The sequence below is a fragment of the Sparus aurata genome, chromosome 13 (assembly GCF_900880675.1).
Source record: "Sparus aurata chromosome 13, fSpaAur1.1, whole genome shotgun sequence".
Taxonomy (NCBI): Eukaryota; Metazoa; Chordata; class Actinopteri; order Spariformes; family Sparidae; genus Sparus; species Sparus aurata.
The window spans coordinates 2,528,961-2,555,169 of NC_044199.1; the positions used below are offsets into that span (position 1 = coordinate 2,528,961).

The following is a 26,209-nucleotide window of genomic DNA, read 5'->3' on the forward strand; positions in this document are numbered from 1 at the left end:
TATTTTGTTTCTTGCATTTGCTTTAATTTCTAGGAATCATCTTTATAATGCCCCATAAGGATCTGAATATTAACTATATGACTGTTTACCTCTTCTCGTGTGAAGTAAAGTGACACAGTTTCATGACATGTTGTTCATTCATGTGCTGGTGGAAACATCCAATATCTTGAAATTTCGAAGTTGACAGTGTTCTCTCTAACAACTATCCTCGAAATAGACAGTGACTGTTCATGTGCTTTTTAACAACTGACTCGTGACTCAGATAATGTTGTAACACACTGTGACTTTATTATCTGCTACAAGCTAAATTTGCAAAACCGATTTTTATCTGCATCGGCCTGCAAGACATTTTCCACAGATGTTATCCATCTGTTAGTCGTAAGTCGGTTGTTGGGGCAACAAACATGTCCGCACTCTTGTGCAGGCATAATTTTCACTGTTGGAGGCTTCAGTCTGTCGTGGAAGATAAATAACATAAAGGTGAATAACTTCTAAATGGACTCACGTAACATTTCCAAATCTGTACAGAAAGCCGAACACAAACACACATCAGATAACAAAGGTGGTTCGGTCCAATGAGGGGCAACACAGCCACGTTCACTGGGCCCACATGGAGCAATGAACTACAGGCTACAGGTGGTCCAGATCTGGCAGCCATGCCTCATGTGGGTGCCCATGGAATAGGCCTGGATGCAGCCAGCTGGATCCGTCTGTCTGGCCCAGAACCCAGGACCATGTCATGGTCATCTGTGACCCGGTCTCAGCCCGACCAACTTCACTACTTGTGATACCTTCTGCACTTTGCATAAGTCATTCAGTTTGTTCACTTTAAATCGTACATTTCTGAAAGATAAAAATTTGTTTCACAACTTTTGAAAATAACTTTCATTATAAAATATATCAAGAAAGTGTTTTATTTTACATTATACATGGAGCATGCAGCATGAGGCCCGTCTGTCATATTAATTTACAGCCCAATCAGTTTCCGCTGACAGGAAACGACAATCAAGCAGTGAACAAGGAAGTGAACGATACGATGTAGAGAAACTCAGATGTAGACGACCTCGGGCCGAGCTGAAAGCTTCCTATTTTGAAGTTCCACGATGCCGACTCGCCTGCTTTTACTTCTCTGTCTGACTGGACTTGTGTTTGCCAAGAAACCACCAGGTACGAACATTTAAACCTAACAAATCTTTTTTTATTATTAGAGGCAAACTACGACATCAGTGATAACCGTCTTTGACCTATTTATATTTGTCTGAGCAATTATTCAATTTGCTAAAGGGCTTTTTGCTGATCTAATCATATTGTTTTACATTTGGTTATCATGAGGTGAATCTGCCTTTCTTGTCTTCTTGTATAAGTAATAATCTATAATAAACAGAAATCGTTATTATCACCATGATCATGATTTTGACAACTTACCTAAGAATAAAACCCAATTGAGAAAGAAGACGTGGACGGCACATGCGTCTTTAAATATGATTAAGTCATAATATTGTATATAATTAATGTATTGTGATTGAATAAATGTGACTGACTAAATAATAGAATAGAAATTAAATAATAAATTGAATTAAACTGTCGGTTTGAGGCATTTTTTTGTAAATTCCCCATGACGTCAAAAGCGAGGCCATTTCCTAGTTTTCTGTGTGTGAGTGGACGGCTATTACTGTAGTCTACGTGTGTGTGTGTGTGTGTGTGTGTGTGTGTGTGTGTGTGTGTGTGTTTCACTCTGATGGTTTTAATTCAGTTTTCTTCATGAAGCTGTTGGTCCCGTCCCTCTCTTGTCTCTGACAGATGTAGACTGTTACGTGGTGCATATGGAATATGTTCACTGTTCCTGGAACAAGCAGGGGACTCCAGAAGTCAACTACACCTTCCACGGCTGGTTTGTAATAACACAAAACACTTTTTGTAAAGACATCTGAACTAATCAAACTGCTGAGAGAAACATTTTGGACTTCTGTGAAAGATAAAAGTCAAAATCCGTCACTTTTACTTTCACCCTCAAACTTAACTTAAAGCTGTAATGGCATTTCTTTTGAACTAAAATGCTCTTTTGCTTGTTTGTGATTAATACCTGGTGTACCTGTTGTACCTGGTGCACCTGTAGTACCTGGTGCAGCAGCAACAGGGACAAGCACCAACATGCCAACAGTACCGGTCAGGGTCTAATGTTAATACATGTTTTGTGTTCTTCTATGCATCAAAACTTCACACATACTGTTTCATGCAGTGGAATTGTGTGACTTGTCTGATGAATCCTGAGCTCCATCAGAGCTGTCTAAAAAATATATATCCCAACAGTTCAACATAGCAGTTTAATTCTGTTTCCTTTGGAGAGTTTAATCTGTCCTGTCCAGCTTTTAGTTTTGCTGCTTAAATATGCCATGTTATTTGCTGCAGTGAAATTACTGCATGCATGGAAATGTTTTAAATGACTTAAGTCAGAGTGTGCCTCCATTGTGATCTTGCCTATTTAGCTAGCAGGAAAAATACTGCACCGGTTTTTGTTGTTCTGTGGCGCAACTGCTTTCCACTGTCTGTAGTGATAGCATTGCGGACCAACACACCTGAGGTAAGCGCAAGTACCTTTGCTATTTACACAATGTGTCAACTAGCAGAGACACTTGTGCTGCACTGTGCACCAGTTTGGGCCTGACTTGTCATATTGTAATATGTTTAATTCATCCTGTCCCCAGGCTAGTGTCATATGTGACCTTTTCTGTGTCAATTCAACAACAACAATTCCAAAATATTCCCGTTGCAGATGACTGAATGATCACTACCACATTTTTAGCTGCATATTTTGCCCTGTGTATGAACGACTGAATATAATTTCTATACAGGTTTGGATCTGCCCCCTGGCGTGAGTGCACCACGTATCTGTCAGAGAACGGTACAATCACTGGATGTAACCATCTCTATCAGAACATAAACGACAGGTTCGGTTCATTTTACACCATACTGAAAAATGGCAGCGACGAATCCAAGATGAAGCATGAGCTTAGATACAAAGGTAAGCTCATCTGCTGGGGGGGCAACATAATATTTAGGTTTTATTTAAAAGAGTAAACTAATTAATGAAGGAGAGGCAGTTTTTGTTTATACCTAACAGTGCAGCATAACTGTAACTTGAAAAAACAATGTTAGCATGTGGCATCACCTTGTCATCACATCACATATTCTCTATCACTGAATGTTCTGTTTTGTCTCCAGTCAAGTTATATCCACCAACCAACCTGACTGTCAAGCTTGGATCCGACAGTAACCTGTGGTTCTACTGGAACCAGAGTCATTCAGGCTGTGTGGAGAGTGAAGTACGCTACAGGATCAATAACAAGACCTGGAATGTAGGCGACAAAAAGTTTTTATTCAGTATTTAATAGTTGTTTCTTGTTCATGTTTCCTCAACTTATCTCCTTTCTTGAATCTATTTTAGTCAGATCCTGTCAGTACTGGGATTCAGTACTACTGCATCAACTTGCCCTCCGACAGCTCACTTTATGAGGTTCAGGTCCGGAGCAAATTTGGGAGAGACTGTGCAGAATCTCAGATCTGGAGCGAGTGGAGTCAGCCTGTTGCCTGGGGAGCCAACAACAGCACAGGTAAAAGTGCAAAATTGTATTCTGTAAATAAAGCTTATGTACAATAACTTGTAGTTTGTACCTACAGAATGAAGTTAACACTGACTTCTGCTGGCAACCAATAGAAACGTCATCATTACCGAGTTATTGTGAGCTAGAATGCTTTACGGGACTAAACTTTGACCAGATGTGTCTCGTGAGTTATTTCCTAAAGGCTACTTTCTTCAAAATGGCTCTGTGAAAACTAGGGCTGCACAAAAAATCGTTAAAAAATCGCGATCTCGATTCACACATACACGTGATCTCATATCTACACACAGCGATTTTGAAGCATTTTATATCTCGAGCTGAATCACAAACAAATGCTTCTCTTTTCCTCCCGGATTTTTTGAAGCGCCCCCAAACGCAGCACTGCCGCTGCCTCCGCCCTCAACCTGTGGTAAAGCGTCTTTACAACACGTGATTCAGTGGCGGAAGCCCACTTGCAGTTAAGTGTTTGGAAGGAGTGAGTGAGGAGCCGTTTTTAGACAGGGCAGCAAGCCGCCAATCTTCACAGTCCTTTTGGCGGCTAGGTCCGCGGTTTTAGACAGAGGGCGGCAAATTGAGAGTCTGTTTTGATTTCCCCTCGGAGGGTCCACTTATTTCCGCCTCGCCTGCTAGATGAGCAACTGGACAGCCGCTGAGATCAGAAGATGCTAGCGTCTCCTGGATCTCTAGCTGTATGGTTGTATTAGCTTGTTGTTGTAGCCACAAGCTAGGAACGGTCGCCACTTTCAAATTAAAAGCCCCCCGCTAAGAACCCAGCTCTAAACTCCAATGGGGTGTAATGTAAAGCTCTTATTTTGAAGACAAATTCGTTGTCAACTGCTCACAGCCCAACGTCGGGCTTCACGTCACGTCACATGTTTACCTCTACCTCTGAGGCGGCTTTTGGAAGAGGAAGAAAATTATGCCTCCGTTTTAGAAAGCTGATCACAGCAGCTATCACATATCACCTAGCTTAAGATACGGCCCCAATAAACACTGTACAACATGAGGTATAAAAGGATGCCCTCTCATCTTGGGAGACTTAATTTTTTTTTATTTTTAATTTGGGTAAAAATAATTTCTCATCCAATGATAGAACTTGAAATGAACAAAAAAACATTGCTTTGGCAGAGGCATAGTAGTATCTGCCATACTATCATGTTTTTGTTGTTGTTTTGTTCAAGTTCAATAAACATTTTGTGAAAAAAATCTCAATTCTAAGCAAAAAAATCGTGATTCACATTTTTTCCAGAATCGTGCAGCCCTAGTGAAAACGGATGTAAGCGGTTTTAAATTTGTTATGGCTATTGCAAAAAGATGATGATCCAAACGCAGATACGATGAGTAGCATTGTTGAGAAACAAAGAGCGAGCTTTAATAATGTGAAATGTCATCCAAATATTAAAATCCAGACCACAAAAGGGGCAGGCAGCAACACTGACACAACAAGATGGGAAAAATCCAAAAGACTAAAGAAAATATAAAAACTAAATAAAGTACAAACCAGGATGAAAGTCGGAGGCAGAGAACATGAAGAGCAAACAAACAGAGTTAAGGCAAAAAATAAAAAATAAACAGGATCAGAGAACAGAGAACACAGGACTGATGCAGGGAAACAGACAAACTCACAAAGATTACGGGGGAAACACAGTCTTTGATACAAAGGAACTTATTTAGAAATAAAACACAGGCGCACAAAGAAAAAGGGCAAGAAAAAGACTAAGAGGGGAAGTGGAAAGTTACAACAACACGTGACACATAGGAATGAATTCTACAAAATAAAACAGGAAACATCTAAATCATGACGGAATTGGCATACTGTTGGAAGAGATACACACTGTTGTATGTTTCGTCCCAAATACAATACATGTCGTCTTCTTAAAGCATAAATCAAACAATGTGACAGTTTGCAAAACAGAACAACAGTAAAAAGAACAATTAAAAAAACAAACATTTAATGCCACTAACCTCATTGTAAATTTCTGTGAATGTATGCTTCATTTTGAATGTGATGCCAGCAACAACAACTCTCTCTCTCACCTGACAGACAAATCAAAACCAAAGGACAGCTCGATGTCTGCGTGGACCCCGGTGATGTACGTGCTGGGCGCTCTCACCCTCATCCTAATGGTCATGATGCTGCTGCACTATGAAAGGTGAGTTGGCACAAACGTCATGTGTAATTCATTAGTACAGGCATTTTATGAGAAAAAAGGGGCAAACCTCACACAAATTGCAACAGAATATCTAACAAATGTTTATTACTCATAAAAGTCTCCTCTATAACATATAAAAAGTCCTAAGAAATCCAAGTGGTGGAAAATACTTTTCAAAGGTGTTTATTAACGATACCCTGGAACCACTTTTTTGCTTCAGAAAATGATATTTTAAAGCAACATCACTATATACTGTATACTTGTATACAAGGCAACATACATTTGCACTAATCCATATAAATGTTTGATTAATTTATTGATTGATCAACTTCAATTTAAAACAAAATTATCTTAATATCACTCAACATGGCACTTTTATATTAATTTCAAAATACTTCAAAATTGGCACAACATAAATGTTGCCACTGATGAACATAAACTTAAACATGTTAACTTGAGCTTGAACTTCAACATTGCTGGTCATCATCAGTCTAAGTTGTCTGGCTCATCTCCATCATCTTCATCATCATCACATGCAGCCTGAGATGAATTTGCACACCCTGATCCTTTACAGTGGCCACATGCAACAGAGCAGTCAATGTCATGCTTCTTGCATGTGCATCTCAGGCTGCTGCAGTCTGTCTTACAGGTGCATCTGATGGCCCGTAGGAGTTCCTGTGGAGCTGGTGGTAAATCAGTTTGGACAGGGACAAGCTCCCCATTACTCTCTTTCCATCCCCATTCTTGTGGCAGGAGTTCATCTACGGTGCCCTTCCACTGCTGCACCTGGTAGTACACACGAAGACTGTGGTACTTTGCTGCTGCAGACGTAGGTGGCAAACTCTGTGGCTGTACATGAGAAGTGCTAGTAGCCACCTTCTCACAAAAGCGGTTGTGTCGTAGTGAGTCGAGTCCCTCCCCAGGCTTCCCATTGTACAGGCACAGCAAAGCACCCTCTCCTGCTGACACAACATCTGTAGTGGAAGCTGACTGTGTGTTGAATACTGTAGCATGGCCACGAAAGTCAGCGCTGGTTGTGAATTTCTTGAGGGGAGCTCCTTTCCCAATGCCATAAAGGCGGGAGGTAGTGTCACATCCGGCTATTGCATGGATGAAGAGGATGTGAGTGCACACACAGGGACCCAGCTGCTGCTTGACAGCCTTGATATTCCAGACACGTGGCTTCTTCGTGCTCTTCTTCATCTCAGGTTTGAAGAAGAGGTCATGTGACTTGAGGTTGGTGTGGTAGATGAGGAGAACGAGCAGATCTGTATCATCGCCAATGAGTACAGTGTTTGTTGTGGTGGCAGACTCCACTGCTTTTTGCACTATGAGGAGATCAGCATCACCTGGGGCATGGTACGTCTGACAGTTCTTCTTCTGTAGGTGACCACTGAGCATGTTGATGAACTGCTGCTTGTTTGTGCGGTTTGCAAGGAACTCATCTTTAGTCATTGTAACAGGCATGTCCTCATCCATGCTTATGGTTGCTCCAGTTCTCCCACCTGCTCGTCTACTGTGTGTCATGTCTTTGGTGGATGTGCCTTGATAACCGTCGAAGACGACAATTGCCTCTCCAAACTTCCTTATGACATATTCAGTGTACAGCTTGCAGATGTCTTTATATGTGGATCCACGTGTCCACGGGATGCGCTGAACAAGTGCTCCACCATCCAGCACATACTGAACATGGCCTATGACTCCTGAAAGGTCAGGTGTGTGGAGCGCCCAGATGGCATCTGCTAGCACTGGCTTCTGTGGCTGCCGAAGCAGCAGGAAGGTGTCAAACAGTGCTGGAGGATAACTACACAGCTCATACTTGAATACTGATGCTAGGTCTTGTGAAGCTTTTGCAGCTATTGTTAGTCGCTGGAAAAGTAGTTGGGGATCCACCTGCACTGCTTCACCATCAATCTTCACTGAGGATTTCGTACTCATGGTGATTGCCTGATCCCTCTTCTTGAATGTGTACTCAGCAGTAGTCTGTCCATCCATGCTGGCCAAGATGGTCTTTCCTATGGCCTTTGCCTTATCAACATTCACAGAAGGGTGTGCATGGACCCCAGTGGAGACACTGCGCAAGCTTGGATCTGAGCAGAAGGGGTGTCTTTCTTGGAGATAGTTCAGAACTGTGAGCGTGTCCTTCTTGTCACGTGCTTGTCTTGCATCTGTCATGTCCTTGTTCTGCTCGCCAGTGTTGTGGTTCACCCCTGTCAGCTCTTGCATGGCATTGTTGACTTCAGCGCAAGCTGGCATGGAGAGCAGCCATGTCAATCGTTGCAGCTCCATCATCCCTCGCCCTCTCGTGAGACCACCACTGGTTTTCATACTTCTCATCAGCACCTGCTCAATGATGAGATCTACGGACAGGCCAGCCCATAGGCGATCACTTCGTCTGACCACATGGAATCCCTCTCCAAATCTCTGGTAGACATCTGGATGTTCCACCTGGAGCTTGCACATCCGCTGCACATAGATCCGAGCTGATTTTGTGTAAAGATTGTGCCCAGATGCTGCCATGAAAGGAAGCATTTCTGATATTGCCTCAAGGTGCAGTGCCCAATTCCCAGTACGTTCAGCTCTCAGAAACTTGCGAAGTATGTCTACCATATCCATGTACTGCAACCAGAGGGCAGCAGTCCTGCTAGATGATTTCAAGGATTCAGTTTTGCTTTTGAGTAGTTCCTTTATTCTGAGCATCACATCTGCATTACAAGCCTTCTCTGCAGACACTGATCCCTCCATCAACTGTGCATAGAGGACAGCAACTTCATCCAGATCAGAGTTTCCCGTTCCATCTCCAGCTGGGGTATCTTCCTCTGATGACATCTGTGCATCACAATCTTCTGTATCTCCTGACAGTTTAGGGGGAGCCAATTTTTTTGGTGCTCCTGGCTGCTGAAAGGGAGCCACACCAAGTGCATCAGACAGAATCAGGCCATTGAGGACGCCATCAATAAGGAGGTGTGCACGCACAGCCCGTGCTATCGCCTTCCCGGTCATCATGTACACCACAGCATTGGCTGCATAGACAAGCTCCATCACTTCCTGCAACCCAGTATCAGCCATGAGATGCCCAATGGACCCCACAAAACTCATCTCAGTGTGGAAGCCCCCAAGTCGCAGGACTATGTTACTCAAGTCACTTCCTTCTGGCTCAGATTCGATGATCAGCAGGGCCTTCCACCAGAGGGGTTGATCAAAAGTGATGATGGGGATGGCATCGTGGCGGCGGGCATGCTCACATAGAAACTTGAGTGTGGAGTAGATGCATGTGGCATCACTGGGGCTCATGTCAATCATTGGAAGAAAGACAAAGGATGATTTCCCTGGGTGATTGCCATGCTGTACAAACTGCATCATTCCAGACCATGCTGGCCTTGGTGAGGCAAACAGGATAGATGTCTTCCATATAAGGTCAAGGTCTGCTGTTGGGTTCTGTGCTGTCATGGTGACAAGCTTCTGGTATGTCACTGCAGTTGTTGCATGACTTTCTTCCCTGTGGAACAGGATTGGAACTCTCCCCATCCTGGACATGTCACTTGGGGTGACCTTGGCTCTGAGGATTGGATTACTGGTCTTGGTAGCTGGTGTTATGGCAGCAATCATCCCCATGCCATGGAAGGTGTTGTTGCCATCCAAGGTTCTAATGTTGTGGTCAACATTGTCTGCAGCATATTGGATAAACCCACCAGAGAAGCCAGGAATATCAGTTCCATGCGACATCACAGCATTACTCAGAAATCTTTGCACCTCCTGGTACGAGCAGCAGAATCCAAGCTGGTGAAGAGTATCGATTAGGAAGCGAGATGCAAAATGGTGGTGGAGCTGGACACCAAGCCCAATCTGCAGTGGCGCCAGAATAACTCTTGGTCTGGTTGCCTGCATGATTGTCTGTCCGATGGAGGCAGTTTTCATGCCAATATTTTTGCCCACAAGCAACCCTTTCAGTAGAACCCTGAGGCTTTCTGGAAGAAAGTTCTTGGCATCCTCTTCAGACTTAAGTGAGTCACAGTCAGGATATACATCATGGGATGTTTCAACCAATTTGATGTCATCTTTGATAAGTTTGGCAGCAGTTTCAATTATCCTCATCTTCTCTGCTTCTGGATCAGCTTCCCTGTTAGAATAAAAGTCCTGAAGGATTGCTTTGGCTGTGCTCCTGAAGGTAACCACATTTGGCTTCCCATTAATGTTGGTTTCAATTATTCTGTCACCGAAATGTTCCTTAAGTTTTGACTTCATGTGTGTGTAGCCATATGCTTCATGTTCTGAGCCTTGGAGATTGTCCTCCATCCGTCTAACAAGGTCATTGATTGTGATCTGTTCATCATCATTTTCTTCAAGGAAGTTCACAACTTCTAGAAAGGCTTTAAGTCTTTCTTTTTCTTGTGGTCTACCCAGTTTTGGTTTTTTGGCCCCTGTTTCGCTGGTCTGATGATCTGCTGGCATTTGCTTCTTGGTATGGAAATTAATGCTGCACACTTGGTGATAGACTGCATCTGCAGCATGCAAGTCATGCACATGCAGCACACGAGCTTTCACTGTGGCTGCCCAGGCATCTCCTCTCTCATCACAAGATATCAAGACTGTGTCCTTGAACTCAACCGTTCTCACTGGGAATACAGGCATATCAGAACTTTTCCTCTTGGTCCCAACATTAACTGACCTCCCACAGAACAGTCTCTGTCATAAAGGAACTCCATCTCAGCTGAGCGTAGAACACGGCTGTGTTCCATATAATGTTCTTTTTCTTGTTGCTTCTCCTTCAGCGCTTTCACTATTTGTTGTTTGTTGATATATTTCTTGCGGCAGACTTGATGAACCAGTTCCCCAGGTGATGTATGGATGTCATCCTCTCGAGATGTACTTGCTCGGTTGATGGTGTCACTCCCCTTTTCAGTAAGGGTGGACAGTGGCTGTACTTCTCCCTCTGCGGGCTCCTTACAGATGGCACATCTCAGAGGGTCACTCATTGTTGCACTCATGGTGCTAAAATCATTAGCAGAAGATGAATATTAACTTTTTACAGTACAATAACTAACACATAGCCACTAATAAACTTCATTAATTGGAAAATATGGGTAAAAAAAATACCCATATTAGAATCAGTATGTTTCATAGAGTAAAGGCATGCCATTTTCATAATTTTGGGTAAGAATAATGATTTGTATGACATGTTGGTCCACACATGAATGATTTCATGTTTTAAATATGTTTATTTTTTAACATTACTAGGATACTTGACTACCTAACAGATGGTAGATGTCATTACAAGCAAGCTAGAAATATCATAGTAAGCGCCTGTTTCTCCATGTTAAGCACATCATGCTACCCAATTATGTCAACAACACATCGACAACACATACGCTACAGGAATGTTAGCTCACTTAGTAAGCTAGCTAAGCTAGACATATCATAGTAAGAGTCTGTCTCTACATGTTACGCACATCAAGCTAAACGATTGTCAACAACACAAACTGTTGGCTAGCTACAGAAAGGTTAGCTAGCTTAGTTAGCTAGCTACTGTTAGCTAACTATAAAGTAGGCTAATTTGATGGTTCATTATTATACTGATAATAATAACATACTCTTTCATACAATAGTAATGAATGTGCAAATATGTTGTGGACATATATCAATTTGGTGACATCAACAATGTTCCGAAGTAAGAGAGATAATACTTACATGTATCTTGTTGTGAGCTCCGTGACACTACTGATATGTGGGCCTTAGTAACCATGGTTACCTGACAGTTACAGTTGATAAGAATCAAAGGTTCCAAAGAGATACCCACTTATGAAAGACAAAACAGTTTCTGGGTGATTGTGGACATTATTAAACCCTTTGTGTGGACATCAGACAAGAAGACATGCATAAATCTATTTTTTAACATGGGCGGCAATGGGAAATTTTGGCATCCCCGATTTCAGTATTTTTCAATACTTTCCACCACTTGGATTCCTTAGGACTTTTGATATGTTATAAATGACATATTTATGAGACTAGAACAATTGAAAGAGTTTCTGTTGCAATTTGTGTGGGGCCATGTCGTATAATGCCTGTACTACATGGTTGTTAATTTAGTACCACCAAACTGTTATCAGCTGTTAGCATCATGCTGCAGACATGTGAGATGTGTAAAAGGAGAGTAAATGTGAGAGTTGATGGGAATAAAACCCACATTTTTTAAAGATATTGTGACATTTTTGCATCAAAAATGACAAACAATATCATATATTTTCTTTAATTTGGCACTAACATTATCCCAACGCTCAAACCAGAGAAATCTGTAAGTTTACTTGAGGTTACGACGCGTTCAACATGCTCGAATGTTGCTTTAACATTTTGGAAAGAGTCAAAAAGTGAGGAAGGAATAACACCAAACATTGTGCAAATCATAGTTTGTCAATGAACTTTTCCACCTGAGTCACATCAGCTGTTTCATGATCTCACACTCCTCTTGTTTTGTTTTGATGAGAGACCCCTAGAGGCAGAAATGGACCACTGTTTGTTTAAAGCTCTCTCAGATTACTAGTTCATTGCCCGTAGGAAGTATGTATTCCTATAGAAAAGTGGGAGGTTAAGTAGCTTTATCATGGATGACCAAATGAGGCTGTTTGAAGGTGAGACGTCAGGGATATAATTGGCTGTTTGACTACTTTTGATTATACCATTATATTTCACCTTAAAAACTATTTACCTTGCCTTGTTTGGTGTCATTATTTTCAGCACAACCTCACATGTGTGACTGTACAGTTATTTTTTTCATTTTGACATATTATATTAACACTATGGACCTAAAATCACAAAATAACATAAAACCAGAGTAGGAAAAAGTTAGATTTTTTACTGTGAAAACCACAAACAGTTTAATGAACCAATTGCATTAGTTATAATGCAAATATAAATTGTTGTTTGCTAAATCTGTGCATAAGGTTTTGAAATTCACAAAGTTATATGTAACTATTTACATTTAAATGCAGGCAATGCTTCAGGCTCCTCAGCTCATTCCTGCCTGCTCCACATTTAGCAGCCTCCTCCTTGTTTTGACTCACAACACAAAAAAACGACTACACCACACCAAACACTACATTACACACTAACTATACACTCCAAACACGCTCTATGTCACAAATCTCTCAACTCTCAAAACTCGCCATCTCTGTCGCTGTCTGTATCACCGCCTCCGTCCCTCACACAACTTCCCGTTCCTCAACAACCAAACTTGCTGCTTGCGGACACTCCCGTGATAAAAGCCCCTTTTTACCGTTTCTTCTGCACCAGACACAAAGCAAACGTGACGGCAATGTTCCCGAAAAAGTGGGCCGGACATTATTTACCCTAAGTCCGGTTTTGGACGTGCCGGTGCGTCCGGTCCGTCGCCTCGGGATGTGGGCCATGTGGGTCAGCTAGCTACACACGGACATCCACAGATTCCGATTCCACTTTGTTGTCCGCGCGTCTCCGGATCTCCTCAGACCCGAACAGACTCAGTCCGGACTCGTTTAGTGTCATTAATCCACAACAGTCAGTTTAGATGCACAGAACAGAACAGAACGGGACCGAACCGCCGGCAAAATCCCGGTCCAGCTTGCGCCGCTGCAGGTATCAATCTGCTTGTTTCTTAAGGTGGGGGGTGGCGGTGGGCTCTGCAGTGATTGGCTCTGGTGCGCACGTGACTGTGGTGGCTACGGTTAGCAATCCTAGCGGAATTCGTAAAGCATTCCTGAAATAAATTATTAACGGTATCATTGCAGTCCAAACAAACGCGTCGTTGCACACCCTTGAACCACGCAGCAGCCATGTTGAAAGTCTCAGGTTAGTCTGATCCTGATCTGCAGAGATATTTGAGGCAAACACAGACAGACAGACAGAGAGACAGACAGACAGAGATTCCTTGCTTTTATAGAGAGATGTCCTCAGGAGATGCTGGTGATGTGTCATGTAGGAGAGGTCACGTACAGGAAGAATCAAGGACAAAACAAGCACAAGAGGCGAGAACAAACGTGACAAACGTGAGCTGTTGTTGATCTGACTGTCTAACAGGTGAAATGTGCCTTCCTCCCATACAGGGTCAGAATCAGACTGATGCCGGTGGTCCTCACGCCGAAATTCAATCAGGTCAGTAGAATCCAGAGCTCTGTGCACAGAACATTTGTATTTTTTTATATTTTATTTTGGCAAACTGGTCATAATTCATTTTCTTTCTTTAAAGGAATGGATCTCCGGGTCAGACAACCCAAAACCTTTTTACCCTGACTACACCGAGCGGGTCTGTCCCGTCCGCGACTACACTCTTGTCTCCCAGTCCAGCAGCGACAGCTCCGACTGCTCCACCTCCTCGGTCACCACCGACCAAACCGACTGCTCCATCCCCATGCCTCTGGACGGGTCAGACCTGTCTACCTCCTGCTCCTCGTCCACCTCCACAGTGTCCGTCTCATCTGAGGGGCCGGAGAAGGTTTCTGTTTAGGAGGCAGCTTGGGCCAGTTGGGTTTTACCAAAGGTTCATAATCAAACAGTGAGTCTTCTCTTTATCAGTGGTCTGTTTCATCACACCAGTGGACCTCGAAGAAAGTTCCTCTCATATATCAGACAAAGGCCATTTAAAACAGTCACTTCCTCTAATCCTTTACAACATCTGCTTTAAGGTTAACAATGACAATACATGTTTCAAAAACATATCAGTTATTAGGAGAAAAAACGTTCACGTTACAGACTCACTTATGAGAAGCACATATATCAAAGTCTGCATGAGGAATATAATATCCAACGTTTCTTAAAACTCACTGACTTTATAATTTTTGTAGCTTTATTTTCAGCTTTTATACGTTTTATTCTTCTGCTTAAATTGGAAACTAGTTTATATTCTGCACTGCGATCTGATCTACAGACTCTGACGCCGTCCAAGTCAAGCCCAAGGTTGAAATACTCACCTCTCTTCAACAGTTCCAGGACAGCATTTCAATAGCTGATTGAAAGTTAATTCAACATAAAAATAGGAAATAATTTACATACATTTTCATTGAAAACTGACAAAAATGGACAAAATAGAATATCCTAATATGACGGGCAAAATCCCTTAATAGTATTGTGACAATATTTGAGATGAGACTTTTTATATTAACAGTACTGACAGATAACACAATATATAATCTAGGTGCCAAGTTTGGTTAGTTCTAATCCAAGAGGCTTCTTCAGCTGTAATTAGCCTTTAGTTTTACCATGATCGACCTGGATGACTGAGAACCTTCGTCAACACAATATAACATCTAAGAAGGCAGCGTTCATTGTTCTCAGGTTCTTTCTAATTTATGTTTTCTGAGTTTATGTTTTCATCCGTTCATTTGTCTGTTTGTGTACGAGACAAACTGCTGAACGGGTTTCCACAAAACTTGGGTGGCGAATGAGTCTCAGACCAGAATTTAACTTTTGGATGAATCCTGGATTGTTTGTTTTTCTGACTTTCTTAACATTGTGAGATCAGGGCGTTTTTTTATTTCACATGGTTTAATGTGTGTCGATGAAAAACAATCTGGCGTATTGAGGTGGCTGGTATCCATGGATGAGTATATACTGAAACACAGCCAAATAAAAACACAAATCTTGCAGCAATAAATGTGTTGCGTTTGAATTTTTGATTCTGCTTGATGTCGGGCCTTGGTGGAGGTATGCACTCTACTGAGTACCATTATAGTTAATTAATCTCTTGCAATTGATCTACAAAGGATTGCTGAATAATTTATAATGCATCAATAAAGCTATTAGTGCTTATTTATAATGACACCACAACTGATAGCCTAATACCCAGATGATCTGATATGTTCATATCAATATTAACATCATAATTTGTGCATCATATTCCTTTAATTTTGAATGTCTTACTGTATTTGAATGTACTTTTTTTCAATGTGGTTGTTTTTATACTTGTGTTTTAAGTGTTTGTGTCCAACATCTGTATCTCAGCTGTTCCTGTGTACTAAATAAATAAATAAATCACATCTCCTCACGTCAGAGTCTCTGCAGCTGTACATGGCAGCAGGATAACCTAGTTCGATCTGCCCGGTCCACTTATCTCCACTGCCCGTTAGAGGGAGCGCAGTGTCCCGCACAGTACGGAACTGAGTCAACGCATTTTTCAGATTCAAGAAGGGAAGGGCGCAGGGCGGCTGGCCCCCGCAACAAGACACGGAGACACAACTCAGCTACTTCCTTAGCTGAACCGATCAGCTACCGCAACCAATTGATGTCTTCAGATGAGATTTAAGACTTTAATGTGCATCTAAGTTGGTTTGAATTCGCCGTTGGTCGTCCACAAAAAAAATTACAGCCCGACAAAATGTCAGAGGTGGCCGACACTCGCCGGTTGAATTCTAAGCCCCAGGACCTGCTGGATGCTTACGGCCCCCCCAGCAATTTTCTGGAAATAGACGTTTACGACCCACAAACCATTGGAGTTGGACGGACCCGGTACACAACTTACGAAGTTCGCATGCGGGTAGGTGTCCAACAACACCTTGTTTTTTTTTCTTCTCTCGCATTAGCTTTTATTCGCTAGGCTAACTGGTAATTACAGTGTTGTTGCTAGCCAGTTAGCATAGCTAGCCGTTGTGCCGAAGTCAACGGAGCGGACGCGGCTGTGACGTTGACGTTCGGCGGTTGGAGGAGCTCAAGATGGCGCGCCAGTAAAAATCAAGCACCGGGGATCGGCAGCGGCCTGCAGTGTGGGGTTAATCACCAGAGGCTGCTCGGTGTAGTTTGTTAAGCAGCAACGGCTGACGTGTAACTAGATATAAGTTTAGTGACCATACTTGGTGAAAGCATACTTACAGTTTCAGCCATGCCACTTGTTTAGAGCTAAAGTTACAGTCTTTAAAACAAACTAAATCCTGAGAAACGTAACGTAACGAAACAGTACGAGAGTCCCAGCAGGCACAGTGAAGCTAGAAGCTAACGTGAAAAGCTACTGGCGCTTAGACATCCCCTGTCAAGAGAGTCAGGACTTATTTAATATGATCTGCCTTCAGAGATGTGAAAGTAGGTCGGTCAACCAACAGACTAAAAACGATACTACTGCTCAGTAAACATGAAGCGAGTGGAAACGCTGGCAGCGTAGCTAAATACATGGTAATGCTAACAATGTCGGTGTTTGTATGAAAACGGTAGAAGTGGTTTGCAGTGTCGCCTGTTTATTAATCTCATTATTTAATGGAACATACACGAACATTTACACTCGTAGTGTGTGATACGTGTAACTTCCTCGTTTGGCCAACTGGCAGTTAAGTTTGTCCGGCTGTAAAATCCCTGACACAGCTGAGTTTGAGAGCCACATTTTCAGGAAGCTTATGCTAAAGCTGTGATTGCGTAATTGAGACTTATTAGGCTTGTCTCGACAAGAGAGCCTGAAACTCAAGGTGTTTTGCAGATCCTTCCTCCTAGGACAGTGTTCCCATGATAAAACACAGTAATATTAGTGATCTCGTGCAGGTGTTCTGCACCTGAGTGAGTGATCTGAGGTGAGCAGTGTTGCCAGATCTGCAAGCGACCTGGCTTTGACTAACCCACTTTGCAAAAACATCCAAAAGACATCCATTGGAGAGCCAGAATGAAAGAGTGTGACGCCTGTTTTAGATGTGTTTTCAATGTCACCGGGTGACGTCCTTACAATGTTAAAACACTAAAGCTTTTACAATGTAGTTTTTGGCATCTCTTCCACTTCAGTCACAGGCCTAAAGAACTTGGAATGCTACCCTACATGATGATGGTTGGATTACTAAATCATGGTCTGTAATAAAGCTGATTAATAGCTTCCCTGGTAAAGTGCATGCCTCATTCAGACCACGTTGAGACCAATGGTTCAAATCCATGTGTAGCTTTGGATGCGTTGGGTCATCAGAAAAAACTTTAATAACAAACTTATAAACATTTCAAACTTATTTGACTGAGGTTGAACAGTTTACATTTCATTGTAAAAACATAAGTTTCGAACCCTGTGAGGATGTCACTTGGACATCAATAGTTAACATTGAAAAGACGTTAAATAGCATTTATTTTGACTCTCCACTGGACGGCTTCAGGGATGCTGAACTGACATCTTTTGTACATGTTCTTGTTCAGTGGGAGATGATTCAATCTAATGTGAGAAAGAGAGGCCACTTCAGTTCATACTGTATATGAAGTACATGTATGAACTTATTTTGCATTTCATAGCAAATGTTTTAGTGAATGTAATGGTAACTTTGTAGCCTTATATAATCTCATATTTACACTTTATCAAGTAGACTACTGCAATAACACCTGTCAAAACTGACATGTTGAAGAAGAAACTAAACTTGCAGTATCTGCAGAGTGCCTTTGAATCGTCCCACATCTGATGTCAAATCCAGTCTTTCAGTACGGTCTCTTACTCCCACTCTTCCATATTTAGCCCACCCTGTCCCTGGCATTGTTAGCTGAGAAGCTGAAATATACCTCTTATAATCACTGTTTTTCTTTAAAATGTGATCCGTATTTGTGTTGTGTATTAGGGGTAGGGAGGGTTGGAGGGAACAGGGTTGTAAACTGACACTAGAACATGTCAGACTATCTAGCATTTGAGCTTTGGGAACAAGCTCAAAGAAGCAGCTACACTTGAGAAACAAGGCCAAAAAATGCAACTCTGTGAAAATGTGTAAGCGACTTTGCAGAAAAACAAGCTCAAGGTCACTTATGATAAACAAACTTGGCAACGCCGGAAGTAAGGTCCACTAATCAAGGTTCCTCTTTGTTATTTTGCATATCCAAATACTGCTGTCTCATAACTATAGACAGAACAAAACAAACCAGCCGATCTTGACTGGAACACATAGTTTCATTACAGCCCACTCACTGTCTACAGCAGTGAATCATGGGGAAGTCATGTTAAAGGGTCTCCCCCTCTATAACCACAGAAACACTGAGCGATACCTGATTGAATGAATCACCGCTATCAGCTGCACATCTTCCGACATGAAGTCTAAATGATCAGTTGCCCATAAAATAATGAACCACCAGAGATTTACACAGAAAAATAACAATTCTCACCCCAGACTAGTGTGTTAGACTAATACTAGTTGAAATATGGCAGTAAGAGATATGTCTTGTCACACCTTTGTCTCTGAAGGCACATCTACAATATCCAGTCATGATAGTAGCCGACCCTAACCCGTAATGATTGAATGTAGATTAAATCAGTGGATATGTTGTGAGTTTTTTTTCTTTCTTTGTGCAGACAAACCTTCCCATTTTCAAACTGAAGGATTCCTGTGTGAGAAGAAGATACAGTGACTTTGAGTGGTTAAAGAATGAGCTGGAAAGAGACAGTAAGGTGAGTGCACGATAATGACACGGTTCAGGATCATAATTTAAGCCGGCTGGTGGGTATAAACTAATAATTAAAATGGTCTGATAAGCGACGATGTTTGTGTTACATTTGGAACGATAGAAGCTCGACGTCGATGATCATGCAAAGTAAACAGTAGGATTACACTGTAGGTTTGTTCTCTGTGTCAACAGTAAATGAAATGTGAGTTTAGGTATATATATAGAAATGTCTGCAGCTTTGACTTGACAGCACAGCTAGTGTGGATTTTGGATTTCATGATTTTGACTGTTGCCATCACCTGTGTTGACCCCTTACACCTGCAGATTGTAGTACCATCTCTGCCGGGCAAAGCCCTGAAGAGACAGTTGCCATTCCGCTCAGATGAGGGCCTTTTTGATGAGTCCTTCATTGAGGAGCGACGAATGGGCCTGGAGCAGTTCATCAACAGGTCAGTCTATTCAACAGTCCTAATACCACTGCTGGTGTGAGACTTTTTCACATTGGTAGGAGACAAGTGTGTCTCTCTGTTTTATATTTTTGTTGTCTTTTGTGCAACATTCGTCATCAGAAATGCAGTTTGAAAACAGGGAACAGTAGAAAGTAGTGTTGTCACAAAACTAGAACTCCTAACTTTGATACAATACTTTTTTAGATATCCATATTCAATAAAAAAATGACACAACATTGAGGGAGTAGAATTTCAGATTTTTTTTCGAAAATAGATATAACAAGGCTACTGTCTGTTGTGCACAACAGCATACAAGTAAATTTACTTCTGGAGGTGATGGGACTAGATAGGCGCTACAGCAGTGCGTGTGTCAAGTTGCTGTCAGAGAGAAGAAGAAGAAAAGTGGAAATAGTGTTGATTCTGCAAAGAATGTGTATTGAAACCATTTTAAATAATCAGCCTCAATATATTCTGATATCATACTAATGGTAAGCAGCAAATCATAATCCTCATCAGTCTTCATCCAGACGGCCGCAAGATTTGTTTTAAAAAGTCTTAATCAAAGACAATCTTAATTAGACACATCGTTTTTTTCTTGAGCTGACGACGGAAGCTGCTAAGGAGTGAGACATCTCACTTCTTACCAGCAGCCTTATTTTCTACACCTGTCACATCATATAATCACTTCCGAAGAGGGGCAAATATTAGTTGTTAATTATTTTGGTATTTTCTTGCCACAAACTGCGTCAGCCTAAACAGAAAATCACTAATCTAGCAGGGTCAGACATAACCAAAGATGTCAGGCCCTTCATACGGTTTAACCTTATGTCTGCTGTCCGTCTGTGTGTACGTTTCTGTAGAATTGCAGGTCACCCCTTGGCCCAGAACGAGCGCTGTCTTCACATGTTTCTGCAAGATGAAAGCATTGACCGTAACTACATTCCTGGAAAAGTACGACACTAGGGTTATTGAGGGAGGCGGGGGTGGTTAAACTCTGGGGTGGAGGTTGGACTGTCTCTTGCCTTTCTCTTCCCTGCTGTCGCCTCTTTAATCTCTCTTTCTGCCTCTCTCTCTGTCTTTCTCTCTGTCTGTGTATATCATTATTAAGTCATATTGACGCTATCATCGAGTTAGAGTATGTTCTCCTGCTATACATCAGGACATATTGATAATGTATCAAACAACTCTGTGACTCTCTCTCTCTCCCTTTCTGTGCATTTGTTTTATAATTGTACAATAAGGAAAGAAACCCCTCGGTAGTAGTGATTGTATCGTGAGAATTTGGCTCTTAATCACAATTTTCAATAGTTAAGACAATGTATGATACATTCAGTCTTTCCTCCTACAAGTGTCATATATCTATGATTGTAATATAATGTGAATAAAGTAGAATAATGTCCAAATACGTGTGTTGACGCTAATGTGTACCATAGGGATACATGTAGGCTGTGAAGGAGAGTACTGATCATGTTTTGTTCTCTTTGTTTTTTTAGGTATGAATGAAGTAAGTTTGCTTTACTTTATCTTGTCTTCAAGAGCTTTCTGGAAGTTAAAGGGGGTTGCATGGGCATCATAAAGACCAAAGGCGATAGTTCACAAATACTTGAGGAAAACAATGATAATGCCACATGTTAAACGATCACAAGAGATCTGACTGCAATCTGTCGTTTTCAACCTTTTAAATGTGCCGCACATAGTCCCGGGTTGTCACATACAACAACCAGGTATTCCCCCTAAAATGTTGGAGTGATCACGGTGTGTTGCAAAGGGAAGAACGTCCTGCAAGCCAGTTTTTGATGTAGAGAAAATTTGTGGAAAAAAAGAGGAAAAACAGTTTGTTTTATTGATAATGTGTGTAATAACGTTAATTTCTCAGAAACGGGCTTGCAGAAGTTTCTCAGTCCACCAGTGGAAACACAAACCACCACTCGTGTTTTGAGTTATGTGAACTATTGTTTAATGGGATTAAGTTCTTTACATCCCCAATGAATAGAGCTGTTTTTGTTTCCGACATGTCTTTTCAAACTAATTCTGATACATTGTCATTATCAAAAGCACTAATCATTGGCTGCATGGCACACCAGCACGCTTTGTTTGCATTATATGTGTGTCAGTCTTGCTGACAGCTCACTTCACACACTTCAGAACACCATCATGTTCTTTAGTCTATTGATTCAGATTATTTGCTTCCTTAAATGGTGACTCTGCCAATTGTACACCATGACATGTGTTAACAGGTCTTGACGAGGACGATTGCATGTGTGACAAAAGAAGTATAAACCTTTCTGGCTCCAGAAGAAGCTGCATGTAATCTGATAAACTGCCCTCAAATGATTCACTCAGTGACTAAGTTGCATCAACCATTATCAATTATTCTGACATTTTTGGACTCATTATGGTCAACAAATGATTGGAATCAATACAGCAGAACCAAAGATATCATTCTTTTCAAACCTTGTGCCTACATTACCGACAATTCAATTTAGCCACTGAGTGACATCAGCATAGACAATTTATCAGATGACATGGAGCTTCCTCTGGAGCCATTAAAGGCTTTATACTCCTTATTTCACATATGCAGTGATACTTCCCAAAACCTGTAATCACACTATAATGTAGAAAACTGGCGGAGTAACCCTTTAATTTTCCTCCCAGACGTGAACAACAAAGCAGTTGATGAGTAAATATTGTTTTTATGTCACGCTTGTCTTTTGCATCTGATTCTACCATCATTGTGTGCAGTTCATTAGACATTGTTTATGTTTAATGAACTAAATGAGTTAAATTGAATGTCCGTACATGAAAATTGCGTTACACTAATTGCGTAAAGGTTACATGCAAGTGTTGAATTAATAGCATCGCAGAAACACAACACATTAGTGATGCGAGCAGCTTCACTGCATGATGCTCACGTGTGAAGTCTGATGCACAGTAAACCTTCAGCTCAGGGAATGTCTGTCCAGCTCCGACTCCATGTCATGAAAACTGCATGCGGTCCTGTGATGTACCTTTACTGCTTCGCACCTGTTAGAGCTGCCATCATTTATTTTTTTACTTGCCTAACTAACTGAATAAGAGGCAGTTACCCATTCAGTCCAAACAGTGTTGTCCCTCTTAGTACCTTAATAGAAGCAAATAGTTGTTGAAGAAAATGATTTGATATAGTCTGAGTATGAATAACTCTCTGGAGAAAGATGGTTGATTGTCACGTCTCGTTCCCAGATTGTTAAATACTGTCAGGGGTTTGGTGGGTTTGTCAGCCTGAAGTTTCTGATGACCTGAGGATGAGATTCAATCAGGTCTCTCTCCAGAAAGTTGAATTTTATTGCTTTAAAACTGGCACCAACAAAGAGCACGTGTTCGCATGTTCAGTTTTATTCCAGGATTTAACAACACTTGACAAAATAGTGCTCTGTGATATGGCCTTGAATAATACCTTGATATCTGTCGAGTGCTGCAGGGATGACTTGTTTTGCACACACTTTACCATAAATAGTTTACATTTACAACGCTTCAGTGAGTTGATGAGTCTCGTTTAATGTCACCAACAACTTCTGTAGTCTCATTTAGCCACCTGTTAGCAACCGCATTTTGTAACCACACGTGAAGGCTTTATATTTCAAATGTGGGGTAATAAGTGCCGTATTTAATGTCATGGAAACAACCTTTCAAATCTCCTAAGCTTGTCTTAACCACAGACCTTATTTCCGCCATTTAACCAAAAACCAATTCAAAAGGCGTTTTGACTTCTGAGGGAGCCAGAAGTGCAAAAAATGCTGATTACTTTCCGGGTGTTAGGACTCCTTCCTGTGGCGCTCCAGCAATCAGTCAAGCTTTACTGATACTTGAGAGAACTCACTGACGAGTGACGCTGATTTATAATTACATCATATCAAATTAAAAGGATAAAATATAACAGTTAAGATTCTGTGTAACACAACAGGCTAAAACAGCCAAACAAAACAAAAGAAAACTTCTAAAAGTTTGCAGATATGTCAGATGATTTATATGGTAAAATAAAAAGACAGTCATGTAAAATGTTCACGATTTAGAATTATAAGGAAGTGTAGTTGTAAAAAATAACAAGCGGTGATTTAGAAGTCTTTTTGTGTATATTGCAATCCTGATATTTTAAAATATCCTCTGAAGCACTTCATAAATATTAGGACTGTGCGACAAATATTGTGATATTTTTAACCAAATACCAGGATATTAATTCCGCAACAATATTGTAGAGATGACTATCGTTGCATGAGAGTTCTGATAGATAATCATCAGTAATGTTGATGTGATGACTACGTGGTAAAAAGCAAGAATTAGAACAAGAAGAACATTTTGGTACGTTGATAAAATGACATCGCTTGATTGTAAAGAAGCATTTAAAACCAGGAACAACACAAGACTCTAACATATCTCAATATAATGATAAATATACTGTCTCACATCACAAACACAATATATTATCAATACATTAATCAGCTGCAAAATACGTCTGACACTTTCAGAAGGAGTGTACAGCAGAAGTCTGGATCTCAGTTCCGTCTGTTCTCCTTATTCCATGAAGGAAGACAAGAATACACTAATTTAAAATGATTCTAGAGACCACAATGCAATTCTGTTCAGTGTCTTTGATTGTATTACCCAAGCAACCGCCTGCTCCAACAAAAAAATGCAAATGAGGAGTCGTACAGGAAACATTATCTCTATATGATATCCAGATGTTGTGCCATTATCTGAGTCGGTGCTCAGAGAGACTCACAGCACCGACCGCATCTGTACATTATTCCTCATGTTTGCTGTCTGTCTCTTTCTCTCTCTCTCTTATTGCAAAGACAATACAGACTGCTGCACCTGCCCCATGTACATTTATTTCTACATCACGTCATTTAAAAAGCCGGTGGAAAATGTCAGAACTGATGAGAATCAACGGTGTAGGAGAAAACACAACTGTTGCTCCCGGAGATCCGATCTATAAATTGTTTGTTGTTGTGTCTTTATTCAGTCATTCCACATAAAGTATGTACATTATTTTTGATTCAGTAATCAGAGAAGAAAATGTTCCATATATCCTTTTGTCATTTTGTCATAGCTAGATTTTTTTTTTTTTTTTTTTTTTTTTTTACATTGATTGTTTTTTTTCTGAATGTTTTTCTTTTTTTATATTGATTTGACCAACTTTAAAATGAGGGTAATTTCCTGCTTTGATTAGAGTTTTTCTTTCACTAGCAGAGATGTGATTTTGATGATAACCTCCCAAAGTTGAGCAACATGTAGCATCATGAAAAAGGACACAGACTCGTCATTCCAATCAAAAATGTTTCCCCGCCTGAGTTTTCTGCTCTGGACTCTTCTGGCTCTTAGACGCGATTGTTCCCTGATGAATTGTTTTAACTCTGCTGTCTCAGTTACATCATCATGCCTACACTTTGGCTGTGTGTTGTCAAATCAGCTATTGGGAATGTTAAGTTAGATAAATAACCATATCTAAGCACTGTGACAAGAGGTTCATTATATGAACAATATTTCATTGTTTAAAGGCGTAATCAGCATCTGGTTTATTGATCTGAAATAAGGCTTATTCTGCGCTTATTTTCAGCTGTTTAATTCTTTCTATCAATATTATTGTGAAGTGTATTAATACATGTTATCATTGCAGTTCCGCTATGGGTGACGAGGAACTTCCTTGTTAATTCTGTCCACCAATTAAATTTCCTGCTGCCTGCTGTTCCATGTCTGAATGTCTCTTTTCAGTTTTTAAAGTGAAGAAATGGAAAACGAAGCCGCTTAAACTCCTCAGTTACTGTGTGTGATCAGTGCAGCTGGACGAACCTCTGCAGAGTGACAGATGACCTAATTTAACAGTGAAATGTGAAAAAAAGCATACATGCATAGGAAGTTTTGCAATTCTTTGCATAAACATGCGAAAAGATGTGACTACATTTTGTTAAACTCAGTCAGAACACTGTGTGTTTGTGGCCCGACAGGTGTGGTGAGATCAGCAGAGCTCCATGTTTCACTTTGTGGGTTCCTTGGATGGTTCAATGTTCATTTTCCTTGGACTGAAACACAACATGTCACAAATAAATCAGCAGTGTTAAATTGGTCTCCCAGTTAAAAGCTGTTTATGTAACTATTTACAGCAGACATGGATTATTGGCAACTATTCCAATACTTACCTAACATCACAATTTTCTCATTAGACTCACGTTTCTCTGGCCCTCCTGGTTTCCTTTCAGAGTCACACTTCTGTATTTCTCCCATTTATGAAAATTTAAAAAAAACTTTTAGTCATAACTTCTTCATGGCGCTGTGCAGCCTGTAGTCCGCTGTCTCGTTCTCCTCGGTGTGTGAAAGACAAACAGAAATGTAGAGGAGAATATTTAAAAACATGTCAGACGCCCCGGGGAGAAGAGCGAGGTGTGATGTCTCTCTAAAGAGCGGCAATCAATCAAAAGTGATAAATATGAATCTATGTCACAGATTTACACTAGAGGGCGACGTATACTCAGCTGCTCGCTGAGAATTTAAGTATTGAATATAAACATGCTGTTGCATTTTACTTAAAGTCAACCAAATGCAAGAAAAGCTGAAGGTCAGCAGCGACGACTCGTCATCGATGTTGTCAAAAGTACCCAAAAGTCGT

At 41.0% G+C, this 26,209-nt stretch overlaps 2 protein-coding genes across 3 annotated transcripts; both read left to right on the plus strand.

Moving 5' to 3' along the window:
- The first annotated feature begins 1,013 nt into the window (after positions 1 to 1,013).
- Positions 1,014 to 15,777, plus strand: LOC115594152 (cytokine receptor common subunit gamma-like). Its single transcript, XM_030437982.1, has 8 exons — positions 1,014 to 1,167; positions 1,801 to 1,891; positions 2,853 to 3,022; positions 3,223 to 3,356; positions 3,446 to 3,611; positions 5,665 to 5,773; positions 13,849 to 13,897; positions 13,992 to 15,777. The coding sequence occupies exons 1-8, from the start codon at positions 1,104 to 1,106 to the stop codon at positions 14,247 to 14,249; spliced, it is 1,041 nt and encodes a 346-aa protein (XP_030293842.1). The 5' UTR covers positions 1,014 to 1,103; the 3' UTR covers positions 14,250 to 15,777.
- Positions 15,778 to 25,298, plus strand: snx12 (sorting nexin 12). Of its 2 annotated transcripts, XM_030437987.1 has the most exons (6): positions 15,781 to 16,274; positions 19,026 to 19,121; positions 19,442 to 19,566; positions 20,427 to 20,517; positions 21,060 to 21,070; positions 24,399 to 25,298. In XM_030437987.1, exons 1-5 carry the CDS (start codon positions 16,116 to 16,118, stop codon positions 21,063 to 21,065), a joined length of 477 nt encoding a protein of 158 aa, XP_030293847.1. In that variant the 5' UTR covers positions 15,781 to 16,115; the 3' UTR covers positions 21,066 to 21,070; positions 24,399 to 25,298. The 2 variants fall into 2 exon arrangements, with proteins under 2 accessions (XP_030293846.1, XP_030293847.1); XM_030437986.1 differs by lacking the exons at positions 21,060 to 21,070; positions 24,399 to 25,298 and having other exon boundaries at positions 15,778 to 16,274; positions 20,427 to 20,969.
- The last annotated feature ends 911 nt before the right edge of the window (positions 25,299 to 26,209 follow it).

Bases quoted from the DNA above. Each gene is read 5' to 3' on its own strand.
- LOC115594152 (XM_030437982.1), top strand. From the start codon at position 1,104: ATGCCGACTCGCCTGCTTTTACTTCTCTGTCTGACTGGACTTGTGTTT. The intron at 3,023-3,222 runs GTAAGCTCATCT...TTTTGTCTCCAG, and splicing joins GCATGAGCTTAGATACAAAG to TCAAGTTATATCCACCAACC. The intron at 13,898-13,991 runs GTCAGTAGAATC...CTTTCTTTAAAG, and splicing joins TCACGCCGAAATTCAATCAG to GAATGGATCTCCGGGTCAGA.
- snx12 (XM_030437986.1), top strand. From the start codon at position 16,116: ATGTCAGAGGTGGCCGACACTCGCCGGTTGAATTCTAAGCCCCAGGAC. The intron at 16,275-19,025 runs GTAGGTGTCCAA...TTCTTTGTGCAG, and splicing joins CTTACGAAGTTCGCATGCGG to ACAAACCTTCCCATTTTCAA. The intron at 19,122-19,441 runs GTGAGTGCACGA...TTACACCTGCAG, and splicing joins AGCTGGAAAGAGACAGTAAG to ATTGTAGTACCATCTCTGCC.